The following is a 26634-nucleotide window of genomic DNA, read 5'->3' as shown; positions in this document are numbered from 1 at the left end:
CCTGAGTACTGCTTCCGGGTCATTGACACCTCAGGACCGTGGACTTGCCCTGCGTGTATCCCCGAGCAGGACCTTGGAGTGTAGAGGTCAGGGCCAAGGGGATACAGGCCGGACGCGGACAGCACGTGTCATACCTGACTTTCTTCAAAGCCACGTACATGCACAGCAGCAGCTCAAGCTGCACATAAAATGCTGACTGCACAGTCCGGTGGGTTTTGTTTGACGTGGGGCAGGGCGTGTCTGTGGTCCTGCGTTAGCTGCTGCTTTGGACCGTGGTACAGGGTGAACGCCTGGTTACCCTCTCCTGGGATGTACATTGCTGGCTTGTGTGTTTTCTCTCTTGATTCATATTTTGCAAGTTTCATGCTATCTTGCCACAAAGGAACATTTCACAATTTATGATTTGGATAGCAGATACGGGATCCTTTTGAAGAGTCCTGACACTTTTTTCACAGATATTTTATCCTTCTTGGGGAATGGAGAGAGGGTGTTCTCCCCAGATCTTTGATAACTCTGCTTCTTCCTAAGCTTTTGCCCTGCCTGGGCACCCACACCACTGCCCCAGACACACAGGTGGTGCAGACAGCAGGGGTCACCTCCGGGGTCTGGGAGCCTCTGCTTCCGTGGGAGCCAAGTGAATCAGCCCTCCACACCCGTCACTCCTCGCACTCGATGTAGAAATATCTGTAGTTTGTTTTTGCAGTATCACAGTTTATCAACGTGGGATCCTCTGGGGGTTTACAGACACTAAATTATCTTGTGCTCACCAGATGATTCACACTGGCAAGGACAGGAAGGGGGGCGGGGGAAGAAGCCGAGGAGCCTACATAAAATCACACAGGACTCTCTCTGGCTCCCTTTTCCTGTTTTATTTCTCTCCATAGTACTTGCCGCCGCTTAGCACACCCAAAAATGTGCTTCTTGGGATACTGCATCGTGTTCCTCCCCATCCAATGAGCACAGAAGCTCCAGGAGGGCAGGGTTGGAAGTTTCTTTTTGAAGTTTTGTCTTTGCCTGGTCCCTACGTATAAAATTGTAGCTGGCATACAGTAAGTGCTGTATAGATGCTTGTTGAATAAATGGAGGCTACTATGCAATTCACATGACCCTTGTAGATCTACTAACACAGGCAAAAGGTTAGGAGGAAGGAAGGAACGGAGGGAGGGTGGGAGGAAGGGAGGGAAAGAAGCAAATAAGGAATTCCACAGCATTTTTCTGGATACTTTTTATAAATGTTGTTTTTCCATCGTATCTTCTTATCACCATGAAAGGCAGGAGCAATTGTCTTGTTTCTGTAGATAGGCTATTGAGATTCACCTCTAAGAATAGATACTAAGGGCTCTACTGAGCATATATAGCCAGCTTCCCATTGAAAACAATAACCATTGCCCTAGGCGGTGTGGCTCAGTGGTTAGAGTGTTGGCCTGCACGCTGAAGGGTGGTGGGTCTGATCCCAAGTCAGGGACACGTACCTGGGTTGCAGGTTCGATCTTCTGCCCTGGCTGGTGCATGCGACATGCAACCAATCGATGTTTCTCTCTCACATCAATGTTTCTCTCTCTCTCTCTCTCTCTCCCTCTCCCCTCCCCCCTTCCCTTCCACTCTGTCTACAATTCAATGAAAAAAATATCCTCAGGTGCGGATTAACCAAAGAAATAAATGAACCAATAACCATCTTATAGTGACACAGAATTGGTTTTGAACCCCAGTTTTGCCTTTCGCCAGCTATGAGAACTCAGTCCATTCACTTCCCTCCCCGAGTCTCTCTATTTCCAAACACATAGTGTCTGACCACGAGCCTGCTGTGAGGATACAGGAGATTCCACCTCAAAGCACTCCCTGCTTCGTAAACATCAGCTCCGGCGGGTCCCTGTCCCTCCGCCCTCCGCCCTTCAGACCAGACCTTCTCCAAATCCCAGAGCCTCGGGGCTCCCGGCCCTGCTGTCAACACCCTTCAGTATAATGTGGACGAGGAGAACCTGATGGAGAAGCCCAAGCTTTAAGCCCATCTCCGATGGTCTCGGGGGCTGGGGGCAGGCTGTGTTGGTAGCATACGACCTGGCAGGGGACAGCCCAGAGACGTGCGCCGTCCCCCCCAGGCCAGCTTCCCGGGGCAGTCGGCATGTCTGCGAGAGCTGGCACGGGCCCCGGGGACGGCGCTGCTCACTCAGCTGCTTTGGCAAAACTTCCCGAACGCTGGGGACTGAAAAGGTCAGACCTTCAGATACCACGGTGCTGTGGCTTCCAGGCGACGAGGGGAGGCGGGGCGGATGCAGGGGCGCAGGGCCCCCGAGGAGCGGCAGCTGCAGGCCACACAGCACATAGGACCAGCTCTCAGCTGCTGGGGCTGCTTCTGTCAGTTATCAGAAAGCAAGTTCTTCCCCCTGGGCTCGGATGGCCACCTGGCCACGCAGAAAGGAGCGTGGGGGTCTCTCTCTGCAGGGAAGAGGCTCGTGAGCGGCAGCCGGGGGCCTTGAGTCCTAATTCTCTGTGCACGTGGGCGAGTCTCTCCCTGAGCCCGGTCTCCTTCAGGGCAGCTCTCGCCGCCTCCTTAGGTTCCTGGGATGTAAGTGGAAGGCTCTGGAACCACACGCGGAAGATCTGGTTCTTCAGGTTGGCTTAAGTCCAGGCAGCCGGTGAATAAGCTTGGCTGTCGGAGACCCTCATCTGCTCCCCCTGCCCGTCTGTTGTTTCCAGGCAACAACAGCCTCCTGACCTGCATGGAGGACGGGCTGTGGTCCTTCCCCGAGGCCCTGTGCGAGCTCATGTGTCTGGCTCCGCCCCCGGTGCCCAACGCAGACCTGCAGACCGCTCGGTGCCGAGAGAACAAGCACAAGGTGGGCTCTTTCTGCAAGTACAAGTGCAAACCCGGATACCATGTGCCCGGCTCCTCGCGGAAGTCGAAGAAGTAAGTGTGCTGCAGACACAAGCTCGGGGTCTGGGGAGTCGCAGAGCCGGGTCTGGCTGTCAGACTCGAAGGAAGGGCTCATTTTATTTGTGCCAGAGGCAAAACCCGTTCTGTGTGATGGGAGCCTTGAAGGACATTGTCAGTAGCTGCCTACTGGCTGTGTGACCTCATGCAGGTGACTTTACTTCTCTGGGCCTCTCTTTTTCTTTTCTTTCTGTTTTTTATTATTGGAAGTATGACAGGTGTGCCCCTTTCATTGGGCCTCTGGTTTTCAACAATAAGATGGGCAATAATAAGTTCTCCATAAGGTCCTGTGAAGAATGAATGAGATATATATGTAAGGTGCTTGCAGAGTACCTGGCACATAGTAAATGGTACGTGTTTGTGTTAGCACCAGTCACACTCGGGCAAGAAGGGACGGCTTGGGTTTTATTTCATTCTACGTGGAACTGCAACACAGTCTGAAACTCTTGCTTGCCCCTGTTGAAGAAGTTCTTTGAATGAATTTTCCTCCATCCCTACACATGCCTCCCACCCCCAGTAGGACAGGGAGGGGACCAAGAATGGAGAGGGCCAGCTGGCTTCAGAGAAACTTGGGGTGTTTGGGTAGAGCATGGGTCTAGCCCCCTGGTCCTTGAGACGTCTGTCCTTTCATCTCTTCCTTGCAGACGGGCCTTCAAGACTCAGTGTACCCAAGACGGCAGCTGGCAGGAGGGAGCTTGTGTTCCTGTGACCTGTGACCCACCCCCACCGAAATTCCACGGGCTTTACCAGTGCACCGACGGCTTCCGGTTCAACAGCGAGTGTAGGGTCAAGTGTGAGGACAGCGATGCCACCCAGGTAAGACTCCTTGACATTGAGATCAATCCTTGGGTCCGTCCCCTGTCTGCTTACCAAAAACGAGCCCGTATTGCAAGAACCACTTCCCCTAGGGGACTCTCTGCAGGTGCCCGATTTGTGTAAGAGCAGTATTACCAATGCAGAGGTTAGGGGTCTGGGTTCTCAGGGTCGTTCCTTAGAACCTCTCTGAGCCTTGTTCTCTCTCCTGTAATGCCAAGTTCGACTTGTTCAGAGCTTTGAACACACTTTAGTATCAGAACCCCAAGGAAGGAAGTCATGTATGGAATACCAGTGTATGGATTTCAAAGTTAAGTGACTGGTAGGAGCGACCAAGGCTGTTTTGCCAACTTTCTGCCGCCATCACCACTGTACTGGTCCCTGGAGCATTTCGAGTCACTAGATGACCATCAGTTGGCTCTTCAAGCATCAAGAGAGAGGGAGATATATGTAGACTAGAAGTGCAGTTTTGAGAAAAGGATGGAGAAAGGGAGAAGAGGAGGAGAGGGCAGGGGTTGAATTTTATCTTAATCCACATGTAACGGAGAGAAGCCCAACACCCTGCCCCTGCTGGAGCTCTGTGAATTAATCTGCCCAAATCCTTGCGCATACCCCCCACACCACCCAGTAAGATGTGTAGGGAATCAGGAATGGGAAAGAGAAATCAGAGGCCATGCTGACTCCAAAGACGACCAAAATCCATAAGGAACCCCATCTTGACAGACCCGGCCCTGTCAGGTTGAACCCCAAGCCCACGTCTCACAGGTGCCCAAGGATCTTCATCCGGGTGAGGCCAGCGCTCTGCCAGTTGGGCCCCAGTGCAAGGTTCACCCTCAGCCAGTCCTCATTAGTCTGTATTGTTGGCTCGCAAGTACCAGGAACTGTCCAAACCACCGTCCTCACCTCCTCCACGCAATTACCAAGTCCAACCTGTTCTCCTTCCCAGACATCTGAAATTCTCATCTGTCTCCAGTGCCTCCGCCCTAACTTAGGCCACCATGCAGCTTCCTGGTCACCTCCCTGCTTCTGCGTCCTTGCCTCCGTCCACTGTGCATTGCATTTCAGCCAGAGAGGCTTGTGTGGAGCATAAATCTCATCGTGACAGTTCCCCTGCTTAATTAAAGCCCTTGTGAACCAGCAGCTCCATTTCTCTTGGGCTAAAATCCCAACTTTTCAGGGTGGCATTCAAGACCTTTCCTCTGTCACCAAGGCCTTTCCTCTGTCCCCTCTGCAGTATCTCATTCAACCTTTCCAGCTGCCCCACTAACCGTCTTTCGCAATTGGACTCAGGCAGCCCTTTCTCCAGGGCTCTTTCCTGCTGTCCCGTCTGCTGTTGGGCTCAGTGCCCTCCCTCTGGGTTCCCCCTTCACAGCACTGGACACAGTGCCCCAACATTCATTTTCTGCCCACCCCAGGCTGTGAAGTCCTTGGCCACATCTTTAATCGGCCTGTGTTTTCAGCACTGGGGACAGTGCCAGGCACCGAGTAGGGACTCCGGCAATGACAGGGCAGGACAGGGAGCTGCAGTGACCCATCCGGGCCAGTCTCCTCGTTTTCCAGTTCAGAAAACTGCGACTCAGAGAAGTCACGCAACCTCCCAAGGTGACACAGCTGGAGTCGGCAGTCAGAATCAGAACCCGGGTCCCCCAGGTGTGGACAAGCTGGTAGTGTCCTCTCCCGATGTCTGTGTCCGAGTCATCCCATCCTTGACTGGCAGGGCAGCAGAAGCCGGCGCTGGAACCAGCAAAGGCCAGAGCTTACCACCGCCTCACGCAGGCTGATCAGCGTCCCTCTCACTCCCTTACATAAAACTGTTGCTAACTGTTACCCCGACTACTGAGCCAAATAACATTCTGGCCGCGGTCATGTTATCACACTGAAACCCAGTCTGCCTGGGGCTTGCCAAGTACCTTTCATGGCCAGTTTGTATTTAAAGGAGAGGAAAATGTAAATTTTTCAGACGACTCAAGCAGTTCAGTTTGGCAACGGGCGGAGAGCTGGTCGCAGAGGAGCAGGGTATGCGCGTCGGCCCGGGGAATGAGGGGCCCGTGCCAAATGGGCTCCTAATACACTGACGTTTCCAGTTTGTACTGCAAATGAATTTCCTCTACCCTCAGACCCGGGGACTGAGAGCCAATTCTAGTATTCACCTCAGATCCCCTCTCGCTGCCTGTAAACACGCAGAAACGGACGGCCCGGAGCATCTTGAGTCCAATCGCCTGCGTGGAGTGGGAATTCTTTGCCTTCCAAACAAGTTTCAGATCCTGGCAGGGAGCAGAGGCGGTTGTAGGGGAGATTCACATTCCCTCTCCCACTGCCACTAAAAGCAAATTAACAAATAAAACCTCCACTTTATTGGTTCCTGGGGAGCCAGGAGGATGCTCGAGCTGGCGTCTGAGTTCGAATCCGGTGCTGCCACTTACGAGCTGGAAAACTTGGGCAAGTTATTTAACTCTCTAAGCTTCGGCTTGCTCATACGTAATAATGCCAGCTACCGCCCAGGGTATCTGTGAGGACGAAATGAGGTCATGAAAGGAGTGCATGTCTACGAGCGCCCCCTGGAGTTGTGCGTACACAAGCTGCACCCCCATCCACGGCAGCCCTGGGAAGGCACACATGAACTGGACCGGCCGGAAGGGCACTCCAGGGGGATGTGCCCTGATGCTCCATGTGGGCTCCTGCAGAAGCCAAGCAGAGTCAGAGAAGGGGGCATCCATCATGCATGAGGTCCAGATGGGGGGGATCAGTATGAACCACAAAGAAACCTGATCTCTCCCTCAAATAAACCTGTAGAACAGGTGAATTCTCTAGACTGACACTGCCTGGTCGAACGGTGTGCAATGACGAGAATGTTCCATTACTGCTCTGTGCAACATGGTGGCCACTGGCCATGTGTGGCTCTGGGGCGTTTGAAATGCGACTGAGCAATGAAATACGAGGTTTTATGTCATTTTGAATAGCCCACATTTAATTTGTGTCATGGCTACCCCATTGGACAGTTCAGCTCTACAATGTATAGTGTTATCCTTGTAAACCAGCAATCTTCAATCTGTTCTATCTCATGGCACACACAAACTAATTTCTAAAGTTCTGCGGCATGCCCCCAAAATACATTTTTTGCGGATCTGACCAAAAAAAAAAATGTATAATTCTGATTCATTTACACTGGGTGGTTATTGTCGTGTTGGCTGTTGCCATTTTTTAATTTGACAATCTAAGGGAGAAGAGCCCCTGACTGAACAGTCAGGTACTGCCCATTCTAAAATTCCTTGTGCAGCCCTGGCCAGTTTGGCTCAGCGGTTAGAGCGTTGGCCTGCGGTCCGGAGAGACCCGGGTTCGGTTCCCGCTAAGGGCACGTATTTCGGTTGCAGTTTGTCCCCGGCCCTGGTTGGTCGTGCAGGTGGCAGCCACTCGATGTGTTCCTTCACGTCGATGTTTCTCTCTCTCTCCCTTCCTCTCTCTCCCTCCCACTCTATCTGTACAAAAAATGGAAAAATATCCTCGGGTGAGGATTTAAAAAAAAAAAAAAAAATTCCTTGTGCACACGGTTGAAAATCGCTGTTGTAAACCAAGACACAGAACCTTAATAAGAACGGCTTTTTCATTTTTAAAGTGTTTCCCAGATGCCAGGGTTGCAGACTTTCTCTTATGTCGACAGCTCACTATGAACCTCTGGAAAAGACCTAGTACGCCCGTTTGGCAGATGAGGAAGGAAGGTCAGGAGGCTCGGGGCTCGCCCAGGGTTGCCAGTCAGTAGGTGGTGCTGACCGGTGCCTGGTCCTGCTCTTCCCCCTGCCTCCAGGTGTTCCCAGGCCCGGCTGGTGGCAAAGGAAGGGGGTTCATTCCAGGTGACGGGGGGAAGTGCTAATTGTCTCAGCATTAACCCGGCCCAGAAGCTCCTCAGCTGTCCGAGGAGGAAATTCAGGCTCAGCTCTCATAAGAACTACTGTGGGGCCATCTCGGGGCGGGGGCAGGGTCTGTGGGAGATGTGTGCACAGAGGCTGGAGCAGGAGGGGAAAAACATCCAGGTGCTTTGTGTACAAAGTCGTGTACTTAGAGTGGGTTTGGCATCTCAGCGGGAGCAAGAGAGGGAGGGTGGGGGTGTGGGGGTGGAGACCATGTGCACTCAGTTTATTACATGGATCTCAGACTAGTGGCGTGCAGCTGGCCCTGCCTTGATGGGTTCTGCTGTGGACACAGCATGGCTCTCATGTATGAGGCCCTCGCAGGCAGGGGCACGTCGTTTCAAGGTCGTCGGGTGCTTGCCCAAGCACCCAGGGCTTCCTAGAGGAAGCCAGAAACATCGCGGGCCCATGTGATGTTAGTGGTGGGCAGGATCTCAGAGATTCCCCCACTGCAACCCACTTATTTTATACATGGTGCCACGGGAGCCCAGAGAGGGCAAGGGATGTACCCAAGTCACACAGCCAGTTACCAGCAGAGTCAGACCTTAAAGTCTCAGGTCTCCTAACCAAGTCATCACACAAGGCACATTTTTCTGCCCAGTCGGTGCCTAACTTGGAAGCAGCAAATGCACGCGAGGGCGTTGACCGAGAACAGAGCCGATATCAACAGCGGCTGTCATTTATTGAGCGTTTACTCCACACCCGTTGCTGGGCTACGTGCTTTCCGGAGACGACTTCTTTAAGCCCCACGGCATTACTGGCCCATCGTACAGACAAGGTGCCGCGGTTCAGTGGGGTCAGGTGGTTAGCCCCAATCACACAACTGGGAGGTGATAGAACCGGGGCCCCTCTTGTGGGGTCAGGCTGCTTCCACAGCTTAACTGCTTAAATCCCGCTCTGCAGCCCGGCCAGTGTGGCTCAGTGGTTGAGCGTCGACCCAGGCACCAAGAGGTCACCGGTCGATTCCCAGTGCGGGGCGTGTAGGGGCGGCCAATCAAACATCTCTCTCATCGATGTTTCTCTCTCTCCCTCTTTCTTCCTCTCTCTCTAAAACAATCAATAAAAAAAAGATATTATAAAAAAATAATGATAATAATAGATAAATAAGTCCTGCACTGCACTTGGTGCTGCCTTGGCCTGGTACGGCCACTTTTCTTTCTGTCATTATTTTGTTTATTTTTATTTCTACTAAGTAGAAGTCTAATTCTTTGTCTCCTCTCATCACCCCCCCACCCCCCAATGGTAGTAAATTCACAGAGGCTTACAGTCCAGAGACCTAGCCCACAGCACTGGCAGCCCACAGGACTGGGCACGCCAGCTCCCTCTCTCACTGGTTGGCTTGATTCTGAAGTGCCCTTAGAGACGTACAGAGTGGTCAAGAGCCTTAGCTAACTCCTAGGGAACCCAATGAGTGTGTCACGCTCCAAGAGCTTCCCGTATGCTGACTCCCACAATCCTCACAATGACTCTCAGGTGGTGGACGCCATGCCCGTCGAACAGCTGAGGAAACTGAGGCATAGTGAAGTTACGGGACACAGACAGGACGTCGTGGACAGGGTTTGAACCTGGGCACTTTGGCGTTAGTCCAAACCCTTAACCATTACACAAGCATCATTTTGGAACTTCCTTTATCACTTCCTAGCTGAGCCTTAGTTCGCAAATCTGTAAAAGGGGACATCATTTCTACTGGACTGTGTTGCTAAAAGGGTTTTTCACTGTGTGGAAAACACCTGGCACATGAAAGGTATCTGATCATGATTTTAAGCCTGCAGTTCTTTGTGGGCCCGTGGAGCTGCAGGCAGCTGGAGACAGCACGTGCTTTTCTGCAGACGGAGGCACAGGCACACAGAGGCAGCCTGCTTTGCTGAGGGATGCTCAGCCCTCTACTGAAAGATTGCACCGTGGCGTGCAAACTTGTACCTTCAGAGCCAGATACTCCAGTGGGCTCCCTGCCAGTGGTCTCTGGTCTGCCCAGATCGGATGCTCAGTGTCAGGGCGTCTGTGGTCCAACCGGACTCCACATCAGGCTCCACTCCGAGGCTCTCCACCAGGTGGTTGGCCAACCCTGCGTGCACCCGGATGTAGTCCTGAGGGAGCGTTTAAGAACCCAGAGAGGCTCCAGAAAGTCTGCTGTGCAGAGGGCACAGCGAAGGGGTGAGGGTCGGAAGGGAAAGAAGCGTGCTGCCGAGGCCAGGTGACCACAGGACCCGGGGAAGGACGTGCATGGAGCAAGAGGTGGGGCCAGACGTGCTGTCTGGGTTGCATCTGGGAGCCCGAGACTGCCAGCCTGTGAGCACACCTTGTTTGGAAGGCCAGGGCATCTTCGCAAGAGTCTTTTAGAGCAGATTTAGTCAATAGCACAGAGCGCCAGGGGCGCTGGGCAGGAGGGAGAGCGCCTGGAAGCAGCAAGACCAGTTCTTTCACGCTCCCACCACGGTGGACCTTCCCGGTGTGAAATTCCCCCAGCAGATTCCAGCTAGTTCTGATCCATCTCTGCTGCAAACCGAGCTCCCCGGCCAACTCTGGCCCACGCAGTGCTGAGGTCTGCAGCCCTTCGGGGGCTGGAGGCCAAATGCATCATAGCCTCAGGCCAAGGCTCCAGGAAATTGGGGTCAATTTCCTACTCCCCCGGGGGCCCAGCAGAATCATGGGGCCTGGAGCCTGGGGCTCTGGGAGGGAGAGTTAGGGTTCTCCGAAGCCACATGGAGCCTCTTAAACTTTCCCCGAGCTCACACAGAACATCCCGGGGAGGACTTGCGAGTTGTCCTGCAGCTGCGTGCTCGGGTGGACCACCCTTCTACCAATACAGGGCTTTGCGCTGCAGTCGGGCCCTCCTCCTGCTGGCCCAGGAGAGGCCCGGAGAGGGGCCCCCTTGCTTTCCTGAATCCTGCCTCCTTGCAGCTGTTTTCCCAGACAGGGGAGCTTCGGCCCTCTCCGAGAGTTTATTCATCTCCTCATGCCCACGCTCATTCATTCACTCCCTCATCCCCTCATTTCTTCACGTCCTCACCTCCTGGGCCATGCGTTCACTGATCTTTGTTTATTAACCACATCCATCCCATACCTCTCTACCTGTTCACCCCACCTTTGGTTAAGCAAACAGTTCTGGAGTGATTGGAAATATCTCTTGAGTGATGAATGAACGAGTGGCCAGGACCTATTGAACATCGCGGGAGGGCCTGAAGTCGTGCGTGTGACTAGAGCACCCTCCTGGGCCTCGAGGAGCTCGCCATCTGGGTGGAGCAGATGACAGACAAAGAGGTGATGCGTGTCAGCGACCTTACGGTAGTGCGCTCTGCAGAACTGGGGCATCATTAGGATATGATGGCTGGTGCCACGTGATGATTATGGGCAGGAGGGGGGTAGGAAGCAGCAGACGGAAGGGGCACAGAGCATGGCAGTGGGGACCAGCATACATACGGTGTGTTGGAGAACACAGGCGATTTACACTGAAGTTCAAGGTTGGTGATGGTGCTGTAGGGAGCAGCAAGTAGGAGAATCAGAGAGAGTTAAGGCTGGGGCGCCCCGGGGGCTGGACACAGGGGTTTCAGTGGGAGCTGAAGGGCGAGCGAGCCATTCCACAGACGGTGCGGGGGTGGAGCTCAGTTCCTCCTCTCGCCTCCTGGGCTTTCTCTGTCATCGTAGCTTGGACGAGGGAGAGCATGCACAGCGGTTCGCGGGTAGGTGGACCCTTGTGCAGAAACCACCGTGGTTCTCCATTTCCAAGGGGTAGAGTCCAAATGTAAGCTGACACTTAAGGCCCCATCCCTTACTGGCCTTACCAGCTCAACCCCCTCCGGTTTTCTCCTGGCGATCGCAAGGCTGGTGGGGTTGGGGGCTCTCTGCTGCTAACTATACATCCTTGCATTTGCACGTGCCCTTTGGCTTTCTCGAGATGTCCTTCCATCCCTGTTCTGCCTGTGATGTGACGCACCCTTGAAAACTCATTCCCATGTATCACCTCCTCCGGGCAGCCTTCCCTGCTTGGCCTCTCCCAACCGGTGACGGTCCTGTGTACCCCCAGCACTGTGTCCGAGCACAGCCACACTGACGCGGCTGGAGGCTCGCACGACTGTCTTTACCCCCAGCTCAGATACTGGCTCACTTTACTTCTGGGCCCCACAGAGCTGGGCACAGAATGGGCACCAAGAAATGGGCCTTGAGCTCAGAGGCAGTTCTGAGATTTCGACAGAGCTAGACTCCCGTTAGAGTCCTGGCATCGAAGGGGGTTTGCAGAAAGGACCATGTCCGCAGCTGCAGTGCCCCCCCCCCCCCCAGTGCAGAAGCCAGGGGGCTGTAGATGGCTTATTGTAAAGAACGGAGTGAGGAGCCCTGGCTAGTTTGGCTCAGCGGTTAGAGCATCGGCCCACGGACCAGAGAGTCCCAGGTTTGGTTCCCCCTAAGGGCTCGTACCTCAGTTGCAGTTTGTCCTCAGCTCCAGTTGGGGTCGTGTGGGTGGGAGCCACTCGATGTGTCTCTCTCACATCGATGTTTCTCTCTCTCTCTTTCTCCCTCCTGCTCTATCTGAAGATAAATGCAAAAATGTCCTCAGGTGTGGATAAAAAAAAAAAAGAGCTGAGCGAGGGCAAAATAGAAGTATCTCACGCCACCTTCTCGGTGCCATTGTTGCTGGAATGGAACGATGCCGAAGGAAGGGAGGGAGAGAAGGGGAGAGAAAGGCAATGCCCTGGAGAGAAGCGTCTCAGCGGGGCCCAGGAGCCTCGTTAGATGGCAGAGCCCTGGCCTGGGGTGCTTTCTCGCGGGCTGGGAGGAAGCAAGCTTTGGTACGTGCCGCCCTCCCGAACAGCTCCAGGCCCACGCCTGCGCTCACTGTAGGAGCTGAGAGCACTTGGGCCCCTGCCTTCCCACTTACAAGAAAACAAACACCATCCCTGGCCGGTTTGGCTCAGCCGTTAGAGCGTTGGCCTGCGGTCTGGAGAGACCCGGGTTCGGTTCCCGCTAAGGGCACGTACCTCGGTTGCAGTTTGTCCCGGCCCTGGTTGGGTCATGCGGGTGGCAGCCACTCGATGTGTTTCTTTCATGTCGATGTTTCTCTCTCTCTCTTCCTCTCTCTCTCCCTCCCACTCTATCTGAACAAAAAATGGAAAAATGTCCTCAGGCGAGGATAAAAAAATAAAACAAGAAGGAAAGAAAACAAACACCAACCAACAGAACAAATCCCCCTGATTGAAATCTCTGAAAGAACACTGCGCTAGGACGTGGGGACCTGGGAGTTTGGCTCTCTGGGAAGCTTTGAGCAGGCCCTGCCCACACGGAGTCCTCCCTGAGTGTCCCCATCTGTAATGTGGAGGTGCTGCCCCTTCAGGAACTGTGTGGGAGCACTTCGAGACCCCCGGGAGACGAGGAGCAGTTTCCTTGTGTTATTTTGAGAAGCCTCACCGCGGGCGGTGCCTCTCGGTCCTGACTGTGTTTCTGTGGCGCTCAGGGTCGTGGGAGCAACGTCATCCACTGCCGGAAGGATGGCACCTGGAGCGGCGCCTTCCACGTCTGCCGAGAGATGCAGGGCCAGTGCTCGGCCCCGGGCCAGCTCAACGGCAACCTCAAACTGCAGTGTCCTGACGGCTACGCCATAGGTACCTGGGCGCGGGGGTCCGCGAGGAGGGGCGCGGCCTTGCGGGAGCCCAGGCTGGAGCCTGGCTGGGCGGTGGGTACCTCTGCCAGGTGAGGCCCGGCGTGAGGCGCTGGGGAAAGGGAGACGGAGGAGACCAGACCCCTTCCTCCCAGAGCGAGTTCAGGGCCCGATGTCAGAGCAGTGGGGGGTGAGTGTCCGCAGCCACACTGCAGGACTACAGAGGAGCTAGCTGGCCGATGCCCGGGGCACACAGGAGGCTCTCAGAGCCTCTCAGAAGGACACTCACACAGGGGTTTGAAAGTGCTCGTTGGGCAAGAAACGATATTCCAGACAAAAGGAGCCATGTGGCGGGGGAGGGAGATAAGAAAACAGTCGTGGTTCAGGGCTGCTGCCCTCGTATGGATCGGAACGCTAATCACTCATGAGCACCTACTGTGGGTCAGGCCCTGTGAGTCAGCAGCCGAGGACATGGAGACTGGGAGGGGTAGCAACAGGCTCCAAAGCCCCAGTCTTCTCCACGGGGTCTCAGTTGCCTCCAGGAGGAGGATCCAGAAAGAGCGGTTTCAGAACACCACGGAGGGGTGAGGGCCAGTGTGCAGAGTGCTCACAGCACGGGAGACAACCTGGGGTTCAATGCCAGGGATTCGCCTGGTGGAAACCGGGTGTCTGGACAGATGCATTCATCACGGGCTCCAAGGTTTCTGGGGAACGGCGTGCGTTGAGTCAGCTCAGCGGAGGACAGTGGTGCTGACCTTTCGGGCTGATTTCCTAACTGACCGTGATGAAAAACCCAGGGAATTGAATGGCCTTTCTCATGGCCAGTGTGATTTATGGGACAATCACCAGGCATGTGTGGAGCAGAAGGTTATCTGTGCACACTCGCTCCCCGGCACTCAGAGCCAACATGTTCTGCACCCGGCAAAATGTGTGGTCGCTTCGTCCACAGACGAGGCCTGTGGTTGGGGGGGGGGGGGCTGCCCACTCCTGGGGGAGATGGAAACAGCCTCAGAGCACAGATGTCCTCCACCTACACTCAGAGCAGAAATCAGCGCCCTTCCTGATTCCGTCCGGACGCCTGCCCTGAAGGGTCGGGGACACCAGCGTGCATGGTGGCCCTGTGCTGATTCCGAAGGTCCCTGAAGGTCCCACAGGGCCGCCACTGCAAAAGCCCTGACAGGAGGGTGCAGAGAGCTGGGACCTCGTAGGGCCTGCCAATATAGACATTCTAGAAGGTCAGGGCCACAGGTGTAGCCACAGCGAGGCGGGTTGGATGCTCCTTTCCAAGGCCAATGCTTCTCTCCATCATTGCTGATGGGTTGCGTGGCTCGGACACTCATGTCCGTGATGGGGTCCCTGCCCCAACTTAGGATATGCTCGTGAATATTCAGTCATACTCACAACTGGCCTTCAGCAGCCCCGGGAGAAAAACACTGCTTGAGTCACTTCTATTTAAAAACCTGTAAAAACAGACTTTCTTTATATCTCTATGGCCAGATATATTCACACATGCATAAATGCTTAATAACGAGACAGGCCCAAACACACATCCTTCAGTGAACTCATGCCCAGACCGTACACATCTACCAAATGCCACACTACTACATCACACACACACACGCACAGCCGCACACTCGTGGGTGACACACAAGTACACACGTCACAGGCACAAAAGCATCTTACAGCCCAAACATACCAAACACACAGAAAGATGCCAGAAGGTACACACAGCGCACACCAGTACATGTCGTGTCCACTTTGTACATGCGTGGCATTCCCGGGTCACAACCACAGGCAAAGGAGCCACAACACTTGGCTCTGGCGCCCTGGGAACCGTCCAGCGGCGGGTGGGGTGGGCAGTGGCATTCGTCACCCACTGAGCACCTGCGTGGCCACAGCAGAAAGGAAAAGTCTGTGTGGCCCCGGCACCGGGGTCTCCTTCCCTTCTCCTGCTCACTGCCCTGCAGACGCCCTTTGTGAACAGGGTCGCCAGGGTGGGTGGGGCACATGGGGGGTCTAGAGAGAAAGGGACTGGGGAGGAGGGAGAGGGAGAGCTGGGTTCCCGCTGGACTCGGGGATCCCTCTCCCTCCTCACCTCCAAAGGGCCCCAGGGGTCCCTCCCAGGCTGAGGTCCTCCCTGGGGAGAGCCCACTTCTCCGAGGCCTTGTACACAGGGGTGAGGCATGTGTTGGTTGGAGCTGGACTTGGGGGCTCGAGGGCACATCTGGAGCCACCCAGAGTGCAGCGGGGCCCTCCCCAGCGGGACAGGAGCCCTGGGAAAGGGACCTCCGCCACCCGCCCTGCTCCTCCCGCGAAGGAGAGGCGGCAGGGCCTGGTGAGATCACTGCTCTGTAATGATGCCAATTAAGGCTCATATATCACAACACAGCAGCCTGGTCCTGCCGCCCAGAGCTGGCCGCGGGTGGGGGAGGGGCGCCGAGGAGGGGCGGCAGGGACAGCAGCCTCGAAACAGGGCGGCCGCGCAGGGCGCCCTCCCCCTGGGGTAGGCAGCCTTGGCCTGCTGCTCACAGGCTGCACCTTCTTTTTTCAGAATCAGCCTTGCCTCGTCCTTGCCCCCTAAAACTCCTTCGGAAAGGATCTCCTGACACACACCCAGCTCTGAGTTCCCCCACTGCTCAGCATGTCCCCCCTTTATTCTCATCACAACCTTGACACTTGCGTCCCCCCCATTGCCGTCTCCTCCTCTGGCCCCTCACCCACACTGCCCCCTTCCTCCGCGGGGCTCCATCGTGCCCGCCGCTGCGCTTGGAAGGCAGACACGGGGTCCTGGTGCCCTCCCCTGAGCTCTGTGCCCGTGGCTCTCGGCTCTGGAAGGAGCGTGGAGACACCCATCTCACGGGGCTGCATTTGCAGGAGAACAAGCCATGTACAAACTGCCAGGAAGCAGGACGCTCCCCCTCTGGGCTGTGTCCTTGTGTGTAAAGGGGAGAGCGTCTAAACAGTGTCCTGACCTGCCTCCACCCCCGCCTCCTCTTCGGCCCTGGCGCCCCTTGGACTGGAGCGGATGACAGGCTGGCCACAGGACGGACACTGGACAGATGAACCATGAGTGCATGAGAAGTGTATGTGTGTGTGCAAGTATTCGCGTTTGTGTGCGTGTGTGTATTTACGGAGTGGGGCAAAGGTAGGTTCACAGTTGTGAGTCCACAAAACAGAGTTTGTTCTTGTATTATTATGTATTCATTGCGTATTATTTTCCGTACGAACAACCGTAAACCGACTTTGCCGCACCCTGTATACGCACAAGAACATGCATCTGGAGGGGAGCCTTTAGATGACCAATGGAATTTTTTTTTAAAAGAGTTGACGGTCTCTTGTGAACCACGTAGTGTTCAAGGGTGGTCTTGGCACTGGGGCAGGGAAATGACCTTCCTGGGCTCTGGTCAGATTCTAACACCTCAGTTCTTTGCCCACATGAATAAGCACCTTTTTGGAGCCCTGGGGACGTCTCGGGGGGTAGAATTGATTTTCAGGAGACTTCAGCATGTGTGAGGTCAGGGCGGAGAATGAATGAGCCAAATTAGAGTCCACTTGAAAGCCCACAGCTTGAAAGTTCACTGCCTTCAAGGAGAAACCCCAGGACCGCGAGCGTCTGTCCCCGTTGGTCATCCATGCCTTCATCAACTCTACCTGATTCTTTTTCTTTTCAGTTCTTGGTGTTACTTTCCATGTATTCGGTCGTGTTTTCATTCATTCATCCACATACATACTCACTTCCTCCTTCACAAGACACCTAAACGCTTATTCCTCATTCACTCCTTGTATCACTCACTCGCTCACTCGCTCACTCACTTCCCCGCCATCTGTGCACTCAGCCACTCAACATCCCTTCCATCCATTTCACAAATACTTACGGGGTGCCCACCGTCGGCCGAGCACAGTGCCGGGCTCGGGGCCCAGAACGGGGAGCAGAGTGTGCTGACCTCACGGAGCTCACAGTCCAGCAGGGCCGAGAGCCCCTGGTCGGGCGGAGTGGGCACCGAGCCCACGGGAAGGGTGACGTGACGATGCTGCCATGGTGCCCACGAGGGGCCGGGCCTGCCGGGAGAGCGTGGACGGCTTCCCTGAGCGGCTCAGGCCTGCAGGGCCCTCAGGCCTGCACAGCTAAAGGAGAGCAGGCAGGCATGAAGGCCCTGGGCAGAGGGAAGGTCTGGTCTGAGGAGCTGGCACTGCATTCAGCGGTCAGCACTCAGCCGGCCGGTGCTAACTGAGCTGTCCCTGTGTGTCCGGTGGCAGGTTAGGCTCAGAGATGACCCCCCTCGTCCCTGCCACCCAGGGCATCACTATGACTGTGGAAAGGGTACACAAAGGGGCAGAGCCAACACTGGACTGAGACTCGTCCCTGCTGAGCACAGTACACATCAGGGCAGGCTTCTCGGAGGGTTTGACCTGGGCCTTGAAACCAGTAGGATTTGACCGTGAAAGGCCAGGGGTGGAGGGGCTCAGGAGAGAGCGCGAGAGCAGAGGGACCGAGGCGAGCGAGGATGGGAGTCAGAGGGAAAACCACGTGCAGGCCAGTGGGACTAGCCAGAGCCCGAAGGGGTCAGTGGGAGGTGAGATGGTAGATCACAGGAGGCCACAAATGCCAGGGAAAGGGGGTGGACTTTGTCCTGGGTGTGGGGAACCTCGGAAAGGTTGTTAAGCAAAGGAGAAACGAGACCAACCTGGGCCCAGGGCCAGCATGAATGGTGGTGGGTGCCAGCTGGACCGGAGACAAGGGGACAGTCAGGGACACCGAGGCAGCCTGCTGGGGGCTCACTCCTTCCCACTGCCCTCAAGGGTGGCACAGCCCAGTCCACAGGGGACCAGAAAGTGGCAGGGCCACACCGTGTGCGAACAGCCCAGGGACATCCGGGGACCGGGGCTGAGCGGCCACCTCACACTCTGCTTCCCCGCAGGGTCTGAGTGCGCCACCTCGTGCCTGGACCACAACAGTGAGCCCATCATCCTGCCGGCAAACGTGAGCGTCCGCGACATCCCCCACTGGCTGAACCCCACACGGGTGGAGGTGAGTGACAGGCGCCTGCCTGGGGCTCAGGAGGAAAAGACCTTGCTGAACTCCCTTTGCCTGGCCCTGCATTAATCCCTTTGCAGGTGTTCAATTATCAAAGCGTCACACCTCCCCGGGGTGGGGACTTGTCCCCATTCATTTCTCCAGGCCTTACCTATTGATGCTTTCCTCCGTCGGGCCCTGTGAGAAGGACCTGTTATGTGCTGTCCCACTGAATCCTGATGACAGCCCAGGAGTAAGAAGACCGATGTGTCTAGTTACAGATGAGAGAACCGAGACACGAGCACATAGGTAGAGAGCAGTCGGGTCCACCCCGCGCTCATGAGAACGTGCTGTCGGGCTTCCCCCGTGGAAGCCCGTGGAAGGCCCTTCACACTGCACAGCCCGGATCTCTGGTGTCTTCCCCCGGGCTCTGCTCCTTCAGTGGAGACAATTAGTATGTGCTACGGGGGCTGCAAACACCTACCGTCCGTGAAGCACCCCTGTGTCTGTGTGCCCAGCACTTGCCCACAGGCTGCATGTAAACCCCGGACCGGTTTAGTGGTGGAAGGTGGGCGGTGTTGCCTGTGTTCTCGGCTGTGGACACTGAGCTCCCAGGAGCGAGAGCTCGAACCCAAGCCTGAGCCCAGTGCCTGCTCTTCTCGAGGCAGCAGGCTGGCTCGCCCCAGCCAGAGCATGGGGCCCCCGCCTCCTGGCAGCCAGTGTCACTGCCCAGCTCATTTGTGGGCTGGCCGCTCCCACTTTCCTGTAGTCGGGGACCCCCAGGACCGACGGGGGCCCACTTTTGTCCTCCAGGGCGACATGCACTCCAGGCCGCAATGTACCGGTCCTGGGCTCTAGTCCTTACCCTGGAGAAAGTGGGAGAAGGGGGCAGGGGTGCAGGGCGATATGTCTCGGGCCCAGGCTTTCTGCCTGGGGTGCTGGGAGGCCTCGCTGTCTGCCCACCTGCTGAAGATCACGCCCGGGAGAGCTGGGCAGAACCCAGCACTGGGTGTCCTGTCTCTCCGGTGGGCCCAGGCCAGGAGGGTGAAGGCTTACTCAGCCCTCGGGCCTGCAGCCCCCTCTGCACCGGTGTTCTCCCCCCCTCCTTCCCCTCTCCTGCTCTCTGTCCATCTCCAACTTTATCTCGCTTTCCTGCCTCTGTTCTCAGGGCTGCAGTCCCCCCTCCCTGGCAGGGCTGTCTCCCCCACCCACGTTTCCGTCCGTGTCCCCCTGTCTCCTGCCCCACTGCTCCGACTCCCACCTCCAGCCCACAGCCCGGCTCCCTAAGCTCCTGCTCCGTCCCTTTTCTCTACCCAACGCGCCTTTCCCCATCCCCAACCCAGAGTCCCGCAGAGATTCCCCCTGAATGCCCCAGTGCACCCCGATGGGCTGTGCACACCCAGGAACGCGCACAGAGCCCTGGCATCCGAGCCCCGAGGAGGCCGCAGGTCAGGCCCAAGCCCCTCGTGCGACAGAGGAGCCGAGGGGACGGACAGGCCAGGGTCACGTAGGAAGCAGAGCCAGGACCGTGGTCACAGCTCCTTCCCTGCCATGCCGTGCGTCCCTCTCTCCTACCGGACTCCCGCACGCCCACAGAGGGCACAGGCCCACAGAGGGCACAGGCCCACAGAGGGCACACGCCCACAGAGGGCAGACCAGGGGACCACGCTCACACCCAGGGCCATGGGCTCCTGTGCCTGACCCCGACCATGTTCCCCTGGCCCGGCCGGCTCCCAGGCCTCTTCTCTGCACCCCCACCCCGGGTGGAATCCCACCCTTCCCTCCGTGAGCCCTGGGCACTAAAGAGTTCAGTTATAATTCACTGTGAAATAAATCCAGGGATTTGAAAGCCTGCCGGCCCCTCCCCCGTTGCCCACCCGCTGCCTGCCCCCAGCCCCCACCCGGTTCCCTGGTCTGCCGGCCTTTATTGATGCCGGCCTACCGAGAGAGCCGTAACGAGGTTCAGACCTCCACCGGTCTCCGGAGGCCTCATTATCCAGGAGGAAAAAAATGTGGTAGAAAAAGGGAGGAGGGCGAAGGGCAGAGATTGATGATTTCCAGGAATACGGCAGGGAAGCCGGCCGTCGGCGCACTTGCCCCTTGTGTGGGGAGAGCTTCAGACCCCGAGCTGCTGGCGTGGGCGTCAGCGGGCCCTGGGGGCTCTGCCTGCGGCGGGTCTGCCTCGGGCCGCTGCCAGGTAGATGGGGCAAGGCTCTGGGCCCAGGTGAGGAAGGCAGAGGCCAGCACGGGCAGGTCATGGGCGCCTGAGTGAGGCGGGCACTGCAGCGGGCACTCTCCACCTTTTATTTGCACCCTCACTCCCACCACCCCCACACACACACATGCACACACACACGCATGCACACACACATGCATGCACACACACACGCACCACTGTGAGGCGGTATTAGTCTCTGTTTTCCCAGTGGAGGAAACAGTCTCAGATGAACGGGAGAGGTGCCCAGGTCGGTTTACTGCTGCAGCTTACACCCGCCGCCCACGCGGCCTCTCTTGAATGTGTAGTAGTAATAATAAAGGCAAAACCTTTGCTGACCGCTTACCAGGGGTGTGCTGGTAAATGCTTAGCAGCTGGCTGTCCCCAAAGCACAAACTCTGACTTGTAGCGTTTGCCGCTTGCTGTGGTGTCAATATTCCCACCCCAGCAGATGCCAGGTTTCCCCAGCTGCCATCACTGCACACAGAGTGAGGGAGAGAGGAACCTCCTGCCTCTGGGGAGCCCATGCACGTCGCCGCAGCCCACTGCGGGAGCTCCTTTCAGACCGGCTGTTGGAAGCACTTCCCACCTCCCGGGCCGTACGGAGCCAGCGATGCCCACTCAGACGAGTGCAGCATCACCACGGAGATCAAGTGTTATAACTGGCACACCATGGCAGTGACCTCACCAGGGCAGGCTGGGGGTCATCTTAACTGCCATGGTATGCCCCTTGGTGCCCAGCACACAGTAGATGCTCATTCAATATTTATGGCTGTTGAGTGAGGTGACCAAGGTTCTAGTCCAAGCCCAGGAACCTTCTTGTGTACGTCCTTGGACAAATCGTATCCCTTTTTACTTTTTATTTATTTATTTTACTCCTAACCGGAGGATATTTTTCAATTTATGTTCAGACAGAGTGGGAGAGAGAGGGAGGGAGAGAGAAAGAGAGAAACATCAATAGGAGAGAGACACATCAATTGGTTGCCTCCTACACGACCCTGATCAGGGCCAGGGACCGAACCGCAACCGAGGTATGTGCCCTTGACAGAAATTGAACCCACGGCTCTTTGGTCGGCGGGCCGACGCTCTAACCACTGAGCCAAGCCGGCCAGGGACGTATCACTCTTAGTCCAGTTTCCCTCTGTGAAGTGAGAGGCTCAGCTCAAAGAGCCACCCACTCAAACATCTGTGAGAACCAGCAGGCGGCCCTGGCCGGTTTGGCTCAGCGGTTGGAGCGTCGGCCTGCGGTCCTGAGAGACCCGGGTTCGGTTCCTGCTAAGGGCACGTACCTCAGTTGCAGTTTGTCCTCGGCCCTGGTTGGGTCGTGCGGGTGGCAACCACTCGATGTGTGCCTTTCACGTCGATGTTTCTCTCTCTCTCTCTCTTCCTCTCTCTCCCTCCCGCTCTATCTGAACTAAAAATGGAAGAATGTCCTCAGGTAAGGATTAACAAAAAAAAAATGAACCAGCAGGCGGGCTGAATGGGTGAAGCAGGCCAAACACATCGCTTTTGTATGTCAAATGCCTGTGTATATTTCTCATGGTGGTAGGAGTAGTATCCACTATCAATATGTCAGAAAGACTTAGAGAAATTATCACAGTCATGTACATACTACCCAACTTAACCGATAAGCCTTTTCAAATACAGCTGTTCTGATTGAGCTGTACCTTCCGCGGTCTCCCCAAGCACACGGCTTGGTGAGTGCGCATGCGTGTGAACACTCATGAAACCATGTTGGGATGGGGGCATTTCTAGCTCCCCAGAGTCCTCCCCCTGCATACCAGGCAGTGCCCCACCACCAAGGTAATCTCTGTTGGTTGTGTGTATTTTTAATTGATATATAATTGACATATAAGATTATATTAGTTTCAGGTGTGCTAAAGTTTAGTTTTACTTTCATTAAGAACAAAACACTCGCCCTGGCTGGTTCGGCTCAGCGGTTAGAACGTCGGCCCGCTGACCAAAGAATCGCGGGTTCGATTCTGGCCAAGGGCATGTACCTTGGTTGCGGTTCGTCCCCTGGCCCTGGTCAGGGTTGTGCGGGAGGCAACCAGTCGTTGTGTCTTTCTCACATCAATGTTTCTCTCTCTCTCTCTTCCCCCCTTCTCCCTCCCTTCCACTCTATCTAAAGATAAATGGAAAAAAAAATATCCTCGGGTGAGGATTAAAAAAAAAAAAAGAACAAAACACTCTATTCTTTTATATTTTTTGAAATGCCCCCCCCCCCCGTGGAAGCCCCCCCCCCCGCCAACACACACACACACACACACACACACACACGCACTTTGAAAGTGGAAAGTGATAGGGACACAGGGAAATCTTCTTCCAACCTGATAAATGCGCCGCACAATACAAGCTCAAGAGCAGACGGAAAAGCCCCCAGCTGAGTGTGGAGGAACTGCAGGGAACGCTGGGGGCTGTGTGAACGGAGGATAACGGTCTCCTTCCAAAGGGGGCGTCTCTAGCCAAGTGGGGCAAGGTGGAAATGTGGGTTTAGGGTGGCCAGATTTTCCTTTTTTTTTTTCCTTGAGTTCAAGAAATCTGGAGTCTTTAAAATACGAAATCTCTCATTTTTTAATAATTCTGACTTCTGTGAAGGACCTCATTGCCAAACCAAACATGTCTGTAGGTGTGTAGCCTGGAAGCTGTTGGCGTGCAACCATCGAATGAGGTAGACTCTTTCTGGCCCCGAGCATCGAAATTCAGGGTTCGGGCTCTCCCGCCAGCACCTCGGGAGCACCCCCTGTCTGCCCTGCACTTCCTTTTGCTCCGAGGTGCTGAGAGAGTTTCCCCATAGAAAGTGCTGCTCACAACCTCAGAGGCTTAGAATTCCTCTAGGTAGGTGGGACCTTGGATTTCATAATAGCTTCTAAAAAGGGGTGGAAGGAGGAAAGAGGAAACGAGGGGGAAAGGGGAAGAGGGAATGGATTAGGAAAGAGAAAAGGAACCACCATTTATTGAATGTCTACGACGTCTGGGCGCTGCTTGTTAGGCAGTCTCGTGTGTGCGACCTCATTTGTCTCCATCACACTCTGCTCACATAAATATCGTCACCGTTTAATAGATGAAGAAGCTGAAGTTCTTTCTGAGAAGTTGTCATTGCCCGATTCACACAACTAATGTGGGTGAATCAGAATTTGAACCCAAGGCTAATTCTCCTGAATCCATCCTGCAAGGCAAGCACCTTACATGTTATACATCATAAACACAGGCAACACTTGCAAACAAAGGATGCAGAATTCACTCCTTGGAGAGAATGCAGCACCATGGAAAAGCCTGCCAAGTGTCTGAAGGTCTGAGGTGGGATAGTTCAGAGGGAATATCGATGCATAGAAGGGGATAGCAGGTGCCCTGGAGGGGGAGCCCACAGATAGAGAGCTGTGTCCAGAGTCCAGAGATTCCTCATTCGCTCGTGGACACGATCATACAGTCATTCATCGGCTCATTTGTTCATTCACTCATTCAAAAACATTGACTGTGCACCTCCATTGAAATGGCAGCTATTTTTCACATACAAGGGATACAGGGTGGAAAATGCCTAGGCTTTCAAAAAGCTTACCCAGAAGAAAACCGGAAGCTCAGTCCTTGACAACGAAAGGCAAAAATACATTTTTTAATTTTTCAAAAAAGTTAAACGATACAATTCACTCATAGAAGATCCCGTAAACCAAGGAAAACATCAATGAGAAAAGACGGCACATCTTAGGAAGTATCAGGAGGGTGTCAGATCTGAGCCTCGGGATGAGGAAGTTCTGTGACATACTTTCTTGTATGTTTGCTGTGCCTGGGGCCCATCTTTTCTGGAATATTCATCTTTTAGTCACTTCCCCCTCCTACATTTGTCTCAAAGCCTCTCCATCTTTTTGAACCTTGGTCTTTCCATTGGCCGGAAGAGTAAACTACTCTACATTTACAGCTTTGGGGGCCAGGGGAATTTGAAGGAGAGTGTAGAGTTCAAAATAGAGACCTGGAAAGCAGATAGATGTGGGTTTAATTTCGGACTGTCATCACCTCTGTGTATAGTTTTGGGCAGGTTGTTTAACTTCTCTGTGCTTTAGTTTCTTCTTGTGTAAACCACAGTCAAAATTAGTACCTATCTCATAGTTATGATAAGAATTATCATAAGATGAAAGTTCTGAGCACAGGGCTTGGACCATCTATTTGTTTAATAGAGGATTTTGTGTTGATAAGGATATGGATAATGATGATGGAATTGGTGATGATGACGACGATAGTAGTGGCTGTGGTGGAGGTGGTGGTGGTATGACAGTGGTCGTCCTGGTGTTATTGATGACGCTGGTGAAGGTGATGGTAATAATGCTGGTGGTGGTATTGATGAAGGTGGTGAGGGTGGAGGTGATGAGGGTAGGGTCGGTGTTGGTGGTGGTGGTGAGGGTGGAGGTGATGAGGGTAGGGTCGGTGTTGGTGGTGGTGGTGAGGGTGGAGGTGATGAGGGTGGGGTTGGTGGTGGTGAGGGTGGTGGTTGTGAGGGTGGAGGTGATGGGGGTAGGGTTGGTGTTGGTGGTAGTGGTGAGGGTGGAGGTGATGATAGTAGGGTTGGTGGAGGTGATAATAGTAGTGGTGGTAGTAGTGAGGGTGGAGGTAATGATGGTGGTGTTGATGGTAGTAGTGGTGGTGAGGGTAGAGGTGATGATGGTGGGGTTGGTGTTGTTGATGGTGGTGGTGAGGGTAGAGGTGATGATGGTGGGGTTGGTTGTGTTGACGATGGTGGTAGTGCTGGTGGCGTTGATGCTGGTGGTCACTGCAGCCAGGAAGTCAGTGTATTCTTCCTGTGCACCAAGGCAACTAATGAAAGCCACCTTACAAAACCTGGTCTGAAAGGACTCTGATGGGACTAGAGATCCTGCTGGCATCAGGAGGAACAAGGCTGACAGCTGAGGGGCCCCATCGGGATCTCTCAACCTGTGATGCAAACAGCCCAGCCTTTCCTTCATCTCCTGCTGCTTGTCTCCTTTCCCAGCTCTCGCATGCAGAGGGCCCTGTAGGGGGACAGGTGGGGCAGCCCTGGGAAATAGTGGAAAATTCAAACACCTTGGAAAGATAAATAGGCTCATGCAGATAGTATAAAAGTCCTTTTTCTGAACTCACGTCAGGTAAACCTCAACTGACAGACACGTGTACAACCACACCAAGACACTCCTCCAGATGGATTAAATTAGCTCCCAAATAAACAGGGGGAGGGATGGGCATCCAGTCCTCAGTGGATCTTAGCCCTGCTCTTTCTACTACTTGAACCATTACCAAGTGCCCCTCCAGCATCCCTGAAGTTTGGCTGGGAACAGACTCTCAGACCCAGAGATGGAAGCCTGCTTAACGTTTCCCAGGGGGAAAGCAGGTGATTCTCTACTTCTGGCCCCATGGCTGGGAAGCAGGGCGGCAAGGGAGTGTCTGAGCAGGAAGGGAGGAACACTAGGGGTGCGCACATTCCTTCATCTGGTCAACACGAATGTGTTTGCTGTGCTCCATGCCTGCTCCTGGGGAGAGACAGAGATATCTAAAACCTAGGCTCTGCCCTTAAGAACCTTAAGTACCAGTCCTAGGTTAATCATTTCCATGTTATTATCTCAGTGTGTCATCAAAGCAAGTCTATGACATTTTCAGTACCCATGGAACAAATGGGAGCACCAAGTCTCAGTGTGAAAATACACAGAGCAGTTTTAAGTCACACCTGTCATACCTCAGCACCCAAGGTCTTTCCCATATATCACCTTGTGTGTATCTATTGGGAGAAGGTGGACATGTCAATAGAGGCAGTCGGGGGCTACATAGAGTTCGCATTTCAAGACTAGTTGGCATATTTTCAAGGTAGGTTGTTTTCTAAAATCTTTAATTAGTCTACACTGAACTGGTACTCTACACCAACATTGTGCTTGAAATGGATCTATTCATTCATGTATAAGATAAATATTTCTTGGGCTTCTTCCATGTGCCAGGCACCATGCTAGGCATGGAAGACCCAAGGGCAAACCAGAGATGGCGTGGGGCAGGGAAGAAAGGCACCCAACCCAGTCTCGGCCAGATCTCAGAGCTGCATGATCCTTTGTTCCAAGCTCACCAAGAACCGCGTTACTGCTTGGGTCCCACGCAGGTCTGCCCTCAGGGACAGACGGAGCTGGTCACTTGGCTTTTCCACATTCCAGCCCG

The 26634-nt window shown here is 54.7% G+C and overlaps 1 protein-coding gene across 1 annotated transcript in view; it reads left to right on the top strand.

The window, feature by feature from the left end:
- PAPPA (pappalysin 1) overlaps positions 1-26634 on the top strand; it is a 233634-nt gene that overhangs the window by 185355 nt on the left and 21645 nt on the right. Inside the window, exons 16-19 of the mRNA XM_036261471.1 lie at positions 2698-2908; positions 3577-3748; positions 13097-13244; positions 18160-18269. Coding sequence (XP_036117364.1) covers positions 2698-2908; positions 3577-3748; positions 13097-13244; positions 18160-18269 — 641 coding nt within the window. The remainder of the gene's footprint in view (positions 1-2697; positions 2909-3576; positions 3749-13096; positions 13245-18159; positions 18270-26634) is intronic.

The sequence above is a fragment of the Molossus molossus genome, unplaced genomic scaffold (genome assembly GCF_014108415.1).
Source record: "Molossus molossus isolate mMolMol1 unplaced genomic scaffold, mMolMol1.p scaffold_m16_p_14, whole genome shotgun sequence".
NCBI lineage: Eukaryota > Metazoa > Chordata > Mammalia > Chiroptera > Molossidae > Molossus > Molossus molossus.
This window is presented reverse-complemented; position numbering and strand designations above follow the sequence as displayed.